Genomic DNA, 8,334 nt, shown 5'->3' with positions numbered 1-8,334 from the left:
TCCCCTACCAGCTCATTCCATATACCTGGCACCCTCTGTGTGAAAAAGATTCCCCTCAGATTCCTATTAAATCTTTCCCCTCGCCTTAAAACTATGTCCTCTGGTTCTTGGTTCCCCTACTCTGGGCAGAAGACTGTGTATTTACCCGATCTATTCCCCTCATGGTCTTATACAGCTCTATAAGGTCACCCCTCAGCCTCCTGCACTCCAAGGTCCTAGCCTGCCTAGCCTCTCCTTATAACTCAGGCCCTCAGTAGTCTGATAATCGCAGGAGGGCAGCTGTTCCTGACTCTGGTGGTACATGCTTTCAAGCATTTATATCTTCTGCCTGACAGGAGAGGGAAGACGAGAAAATGGCCAGGGTGTAAATGGCCCTTGATTTTGTTGGCTGCTTTTCCAAGGCAACGTGAAGTGTAGGATGTGGGAGCGATCGCAGACATTCAAGCCTTGTATCACAGGCAAAGGACTTGGTGGGAGTAGATGGAGACACAAGGAACTGCAGATGCTAGTTTATTTTTAAAAAAAGACAAGGTCCTGGAGTGACTTAGCAAGTCAGGCAGCATCTCTGGAACCCATGGAGAGGTGACATTTCGAGTTGGGCTGATTGTGGTGGAGGGATGGAAGAAAGTTGGAAGAGAAATGGGGCAGGCCAAAGCCTGACAAGTGACAGATGGATGGATACAGGTGAGGGTGTTTTTTTGATGGGCAAGTAGACCGACCCAAAACATCACCAGTCTTTCCTCAGTCGGAGGGTGGTGAATCTGGAATTCATTGCCACAGATGGCCATGGAGGCCAAGTCATTGGGTATTTTTAAAGTGGCGATCCTTGATTCGTAAAGGTGTCAACGGTTATGGAGAGAAGGTTGGAAAATGGGGTTGAGAGGAAAAATAGATCAGCCATGATTGAATGGCGTGGTAGACTCGATGGGCCGAATGGCCTAATTCTACTCCTCTGACTTATGAACCAGTCCATTATCTCCAGAGATGCTGCCTGACCTGCTGAGCTACTCCAGCACTTTGTCAATCGATTCGTTTAGTTTAGAGAGGCAGCACAGAACCAGGCCCTTCGGCCCACCGAGTCCGCACCGACCAGCGATCCCTGTACACTAACCTGTAATCCTTCACACTGGGATCAATTTACAATCTTTACCCAAGTCAATTAACCTACAAACCTCTGGAAAGTGGGAGGAAACCAGAGCATCCAGGGAAAACCCACGCGGTCACAGGGAGAATGTACAAACTCCATACGGACAGCACCCATGGTCACGGTTGAACCCGGGACCCTTGCGCTGTAAGGCAGTAGCTCTCCCATCGTGCCGCCCGTACTGATGACAGTACTTGTTGAGGTTGTGGGTGAAACAAGATGAGGATGGCGATTGTTACACTCTACCCTCTTTTGGGAATCAATACCATCAATAGAGTGGGGCGAGGAGAAAGCATAGATGCAGTTCCACACGTTTCTATTGAGAGACGGAGAGACCAATGTAGCACCCTATCACGAGAATCTGAAATCAGCTACACTCATTGAATTTATTTATCTTACCCCAATATTTTAGGGAGGAACTTGAGCCCGAAGAGTATGAAGAAACAAAGCGGGAAACATTGGAACAGCTGAGTGAATTCAACGAGTCTCTGAAGAAAATCATGTCTGGAGATATGACATTAGTTGATGAACTCAGTGGAATGCAACTTGTAAGAAGCGGGGGGGGGCTTTGTATCAGTACTTTTGGTTTATTATTGGCACGTGTACGCAGGCAGAGTGAGAAGCTTTGTTTTTGCATGCTATCCATCTGCTCACGTCATACTCCGCATAAATACAATGCAGTCAAACTCAAGTATAACAGGTAGAGCAAAGATACAGAGTGCAGAATACGGTTCTCAGTATCGTAGAGCACCAGTTCCAGAGACAAAGTCCAATGTTCGCAATGGGGGGGGGGGGGTGAATCAGACAATATCCTGGCTGATGGAAGGACTATCCTGAGGCCTGATTACAGAGAGGAAGGAGCTGTTCCTGAGTCTGGTGGTGCGTGTTTTTCAAGCTCTGGGCCTCAGCAAAGGTTACAGTATCTGTGTAAGTTGGGGGAATCCTTGCACTGAACAGTTGAAGTCTCTGTTCATGACGGCAGTATTTCCTTCAGGGAATCCTGGAGCCAGCAACTGCGGGAGGAGGAATGGAGTTCATGTTTCAGTTCAGTTTATCTTTCATTAAACAGTTGGGGGTTTAGATTTTTATTAAAGCATAGCCTAAGAATAAAAGATTTGTTATTAATATCAGATCTCAATATCAGTATTTCACTTTGGTGACCAATAATTGTAATTGATAGGAATTTAGTTTTCCTTTCCACAAAGCAATTTACCTCTTGGAAGGTGATTATATATATCTAGATTTTTTTTCTTTGTAGCGTGTCCCTTTGTCTTGACTGAGCGGGTTTTCACGGCCCAATTTACCTGTGGGAATTCTAAATGCAAATTGTATTCAGGGTATGTTGGCTTTCGATGAGGCTTTGCTCCAGTTTTAAAAAGTTATCAATCACAGGGAACTCAGCCCTGGTCTTTAGCCCAGTGTGGGTGATGGAATCAGCTGTCATGAATCTATCCTGAACTCTCTGGGTTAGCCAGGGTTTAGTTACTCACACCCTCGTCTCTGAGCTGGAAGGTTCTGGAATCGAGTCCCGCACTCCAGAGACGCGAGTCCTAAAATGAATGAGTGAATAAGTTTATTGGCCAAGTATGTGCATATACAAGGAATGTGCCTTGGTGCTCCGCTCACAAATGACAACACAAACGTACAGTTAACAATTAAGAATAAAGCATAAACACATCAAAACAATATGGATACAACATTACGGTCTAAACTTGTGGGTGAAAATAAACCAGAGCAAAAAAGAGACGACGGACTTTGGTTATTGAGTAGAATTATCAGTAGTAGGAAAAAAAATCATGGTTGAAATTCCACCTGGGAGCTGAGGATGTCCTGCACTGAGAGCAGAGCCCTTCAGTAGATGTAAAGGCTCCCAGGCATTATTGTCAGCAAGCAGTTGAGTCTGTCGGGTGACCTGAGCAAAGACCTACCTGTAACTCCCCAATCCAACGTCACTAACAAAACTATTTAATTGTAACGACGTAGCTCTTCATTAAACCTCGTGTACATGTTGCCTTTAATGTTTAGTGTACATGTTGCCAAAGACGTACAGGTATGTAGGTTAATTGACTGGGTAAATGTAAAAATTGTCCCTAGTGTGTGTAAGGATAGTGTTAATGTGCGGGGATCACTGGGCGGTGCGGACTTGGTGGGCCGAAAAGGCCTGTTTCCGCGCTGTATATGAAATATGAAAATATGAAATATTCCCTGCACTATAACCCTGTGCTGTAAAACACATTGCAATGCCATAAGTTGACAAAAGATGCAAGTCATGTCTCTTTCCAGTCTGAGAAATTGTGCAGTAGAATGGGCCTGAATGTAAGTCATGTCTCTTTCCAGTCTGAGAAGGAATGTAAGTCATGTCTCTTTCCAGTCTGAGAAAGAATGCAAGTCATGTCCCTTTCCAGTCTGAGAAGGAATGCAAGTCATGTCCCTTTCCAGTCTGTGAAATTGTGCAGTAGAATGGGCCTGGAACCACCTCATCCCCGTCTGACTGTGGATTCATTCTGATTTAATTGCTTGTGCAATCTCCAGATGAAGTTATATATAAAATCTTATTGCAGGCACGGAGTAGAGTGTGCTTGTGGCAGCCTTGTTGCAGCGTGTTATTCTTTTCCTTGTCTTTGGCAGGCAATCCAGGCAGCTATCAGTCAGGCCTTTAAAACCCCAGAGGTTATCCGGATGTTTGCGAAGAAGCAGCCGGGGCAGCTGCGGACACGACTGGCGGAGGTGAGCACCCTACACTGATGCTGGCTAATCTGCTGTGAACTCGTGCGCCTGCTGTGTCTGGATCCGAAGTGAGAAGTGTAGAACAGAAACCGATGGCTTCACCGATGGTGGTTTAGTTTAGTGTAGAGATACAGCACGGAAACAGCCCCTTCGTGTCCACGATGACCATTAATCACCTGTTGACACTAATTCTATATTATCCCACTCACTCACCCACTCCCTGCACACTCGGGGCAATGTACAGAGGACGATTAACCTACAAACCCGCACGTCTCGGGGACGTGGGAGGAAACCAGAGCACCTGGAGGAAACCCACACGGTCACAGGTGGAACGTGCAAACTCCATATAGACAGCACCCGAGGTCAGGATCGAACCCAGGTCTCCGATGCTGTGAGGTAGCAGCTCTACCCGCTTCACCACAGTGGTATGTTCCTGTGGGTAATAAAGACTATTGATAATAAAGTAGCTGGCACATTTTATGGTGTAAAAGTCGTTGGAGTCTCATTGCACAAAAGGGCTGCTTTGCATGCTGTATGATTCTGTTTCGGCAGACTGTTTTGGGTATGAATTGGGTACAGCGAGCAAAGTCCGTCGACTTTATGTTGTGAGATCAGATGTATGTCCTGCCCTTTGTCTACGTCACTGGTCAATGGGGAGGCATCAGAAGAGAGCTTGCAGCGTGGGTCACTGGTTAATGACTGAGTGAGGACAATAACCTTCAGGTGACTTTGGCCCCAAGAATGCCTCGACCAATTGTAGCTACAGAGCAGACCAATTATAATCTGCACCTCACTCTGGGCCAAGTCACCTGGAGGAGAAGCTTCAGCCAACCTTTCCTCCGCTAATTATTCACAGGAAAATCCGACTGTCTTTTGACAGATGCAGCCTCCATGATATCAGTGTGAAATAATTGTCGTCAATATTTCTTAAATATCCAGGTTTGATGTTACTGTGTTCCTTCAGATGGACCGAGACGTAATAGTAGGAAAACTGCCCCGGGATGTCTACATGCAGCAGAAAGTTGAGATCCTCACGGCTCTGAAGAAGCTGGAAGAAAAGGTAACTCTCTGAGGACAAACCAGTGGCAGTAACATAGAAGGTATTTATTCACAAAGTGCTGGAGTAACTCAGCAGGTCGGGCAGCATCTCAGGAGAGAAGGAATGGGTGATGTTTCGGGTCGAGACTCTTTCTTGACCCAGTAACATAGAAAATAGGTGCAGGAGGAGGCCATTTGTAACCCGTGCCTGCCTTCTCCCCATATCCCTTGATTCTGCTAGCTCCCAGAGCTCTATCTAACTCTCTTAAATTCATCCAGCAAATTGGCCTCCACTGCCCTCTGTGGCAGAGAATTCCACAAATTCACAACTCTCCGGGTGACATACAAGGCACTGCAGATGCTGCAAACCAGCATAGAACATAAAGTGCGAGAGTAACTCAGCAGGTCAGGCGGAATCTCTGGAGAAAGTGGACAGGTGACGCTCCAGGTGGGGACCCTTCTTCAAACGACTGGAGGGTTCCAACCTGAAACATTGCCTATCCTTGTCCTCCAGAGTTGTTGTCTGACCCACTGAGTTACTCCAGCACTTTATGTTCTATGTGAGTAGCAGAATTGTTCTTTGACTTACGATTTTAGTGACACTTGATTGTGGCATTTTGTCTTGTGACTGAGAGTGATTGGCTTGTGTTGCTGCGCAGGTTGTGATTGCTGGTGTATCTCTGAGGCTGCACAGAATTTATATTCTGACTTTATCTTCAGCTGACTCCAGATGAAGAAGCCTTCCTCCTGACGAATGCCAGCACGACACTCAGCCATTTTGAGAAAGTCTCTGGAGGTCTCGGTAAGTCCAAGTGTGCGCCATAACGACATCCTTTAAAATGTACACGTAGTGGAATAATCCGTGATGAATGTTGCAGTGTACCAGAAACGTGCAGTTCATGTTTCGCTTTACGTTGAGCGAGTGTCTGAATGACAATCCGAAAAATTTCCAGGGGCCACCCACAAAAAAAACATATATTAATCATAAATTAACCAGGTATTAATATATGCAGTTTAGTTTAGTTTGGAGATACAGCATGGAAACAGGCCCTTCAGCCACCGAGTCCGTGCCTACCATCGATCACCCGATCACATTAGTTCTATGTTATTCCACTTTCGCATCCTACACACTAGGGGGGTAATTTATAAAAGCCAATTAACCCACAAACCTCTGCTTCTTTGGAATGCGGGAGGAAACCGAAGCACCTGGAGAAAACCCACACGATCACAAGGAGAAAGTGCAAACTCCTTACAGATGGCACAGGATCGTGGTCAGGATCGAACTGGGGTCTCTGGAGCTGTGAGGCAGCCGCTCTGACACTGTGCCGCAGTCATGCTTATAGATGGAAATGCTAAATAGAGGCTATATTGTATTTTTACAGGTTATTAAATTTAAAATATTCACATTATTGCAAATTAAACTAAATTTTAAACATGTAGGACATGCCAAAGCCCTTGCTGAATCTTCACCACTTGTTTCTCGATGAATTATATCTCCCATGTTCTTTTTAGCAGCACTAAGGTAGGCCTCTGTTGGCAACAAAGAGTTTGCAGTTGAACGATCCAATCCAAAATTTAACAAATGTGATGCCAGAAGCCTGTGTTAATTGACCTCTAAACTGCCCCGAGTTTGCGGAAAGTGCACGTGAAAGTGGGATAACTTTAGAACTAGGGCGGCACGGTGGCGCAGCGGTAGAGTTGCTGCCTCACAACTCCAGAAACCCGGGTGCTTGTCTGTACGGAGTTTGTACGTATGTGTGTGTCCCCCCCCCTAACCTACAGTATGTGGGTTTTCACCCTGGTTTTCTCCGGGTGCTCCGGTTTCCTCCCACACTCCAAAGAAGTACAGGCTTGTAGGCCAATTGGCTTGGTAAAATTGTAAATTGTCTCTAGTGTGTGTAGGATAGTGTTAGTGTGTGTAGATCACTGGTCGGCACGGACTCACTGGGCCAGAGGGCCTGTTTCTGCGCCGTATCCCTAAACTAAACTAATCTAGTGTGTATGGGTGGTCGGCGTGGACTCACTGGGCCGAAGGGTCTGTTTCCACAATGTATCTTCAAATTCAATCAATCACTCATTCAAGACAGGTAGTTGTGTGGATTTACCTGCAGCAAGGATGTCTATGAAGACCATGGACTGTAATTTTATAAACCCCCATTAGCAAAGCTCCTTGTGCTTCAGGGTAGTAAGTGATCTGTATATGGATACATTGATACATTGATACATTGATACATTGAATGTGAATGTGAATTTTTGTAAGAAACAACATAAAAGGTTCACCAGTGACACAATTTTACCACACTTTCTTTAACGAAACAAAGGTTATTTAATATAAGAAAATAACTGCAGGTGCTGGTACAAATCGATTTATTCACAAAATGCTGGAGTAACTCAGCAGGTCAGGCAGCATCTCGGGAGAGAAGGAATGTCTGAAGAAGGGTCTCGACCCGAAACGTCACCCATTCCTTCTCCCGAGATGCTGCCTGACCTGCTGAGTTACTCCAGCATTTTTTGAATAAGTAAAGATTGAATGTCAGTCTGTAGTACGAGGCAGAGGCATTCCTGGGCATTCTGACTGCTGCCTGAAGTCTCAACGCAGACAGAAAAGAGGCATGGATGTGTCATTCACTTATTCCTCGGGCTGCTGCCAATGCAAATACCCTGAGTGCATGAGGGGACGATGATGATGGGGTTCAGGTATCTCAAATAGTATCAAAGGAAGTGGGAGGACAAAGGGTGGTGCAGCTGGTAGAGCTGCTGCCTCACAGCGTCAGAGACTCGGGTTTGATCCTGAAGTCAGGTGCTGACTGTGTGGAGTTTGCACGGTCTACCTGTGACCGCGTGGGTTTCCTCCCACATGCACAAAGACGTGTGGGTTTGTAGGTTAATTGGCCTCTGTAAATTGCCTCTCGTGTGTAAGAGAGCAGATGTGAAAGTGGGATAACATAGAATTAGTGTGAACGGGTGATCGATGGTCGGCGTGGACACGGTGGGCTGAAGGGCCTGTTTCCATGCTGTGCCTTTAAATTCAATCAATCATTCAAGGCAGAAAGTTGTGTGACGTTACCTCTAGCAATGATGCCCATGAATAAAGTGCAGTGTCGGCACTAACCTGTTGTGTCTCTGTATCAACTTGCAGGAACTGGAGATAAAATCCTTGCCCTTGCCAGTTCGGGAGTAGAGATCACAAAGAAATGAGGAGAGATTTGTATTCCAGTTTTTCAAATAATTGTCTGTTTGTTTGTATTTTAACGTCCTGTTTCACTTTTGAATAAACCGCAGCAAAGTATAAAGTTGAAATAGAACCTGTATATACATGATGTTTTGTATGCCCGGCCTTTCCAAATATTTTCCGTATGTATTCAGTTTAAAACACTACAATTAGCATCATGAACGTATCTCCTTTATAAAATAAAACCCAAATC

General features: G+C 45.5%; 1 protein-coding gene across 2 annotated transcripts in view; it reads left to right on the top strand.

Annotated features, from left to right (window-relative positions):
- lzic (leucine zipper and CTNNBIP1 domain containing) overlaps positions 1 to 8,334 on the top strand; it is a 12,417-nt gene extending 4,083 nt beyond the window's left edge. The window contains exons 3-7 of one of the 2 annotated variants that reach the window (XR_013549156.1): positions 1,557 to 1,692; positions 3,773 to 3,871; positions 4,836 to 4,931; positions 5,569 to 5,711; positions 8,049 to 8,114. Coding sequence is in view for 1 of the 2 variants with exons in the window: in XM_078425173.1 (XP_078281299.1) it covers positions 1,557 to 1,692; positions 3,773 to 3,871; positions 4,836 to 4,931; positions 5,630 to 5,711; positions 8,049 to 8,107 (472 nt within the window). In the remaining variant the exon portion in view is untranslated. Of the gene's footprint in view, positions 1 to 1,556; positions 1,693 to 3,772; positions 3,872 to 4,835; positions 4,932 to 5,568; positions 5,712 to 8,048 lie in introns of both variants that reach the window. The other variant, XM_078425173.1, reaches the window with a different exon arrangement.

This window comes from Rhinoraja longicauda, chromosome 30 (assembly GCF_053455715.1).
Source record: "Rhinoraja longicauda isolate Sanriku21f chromosome 30, sRhiLon1.1, whole genome shotgun sequence".
Lineage (NCBI taxonomy): Eukaryota > Metazoa > Chordata > Chondrichthyes > Rajiformes > Arhynchobatidae > Rhinoraja > Rhinoraja longicauda.
The sequence above is the reverse complement of the archived record's forward strand: the minus strand, read 5'-3'. Positions and strand labels throughout refer to the sequence as shown.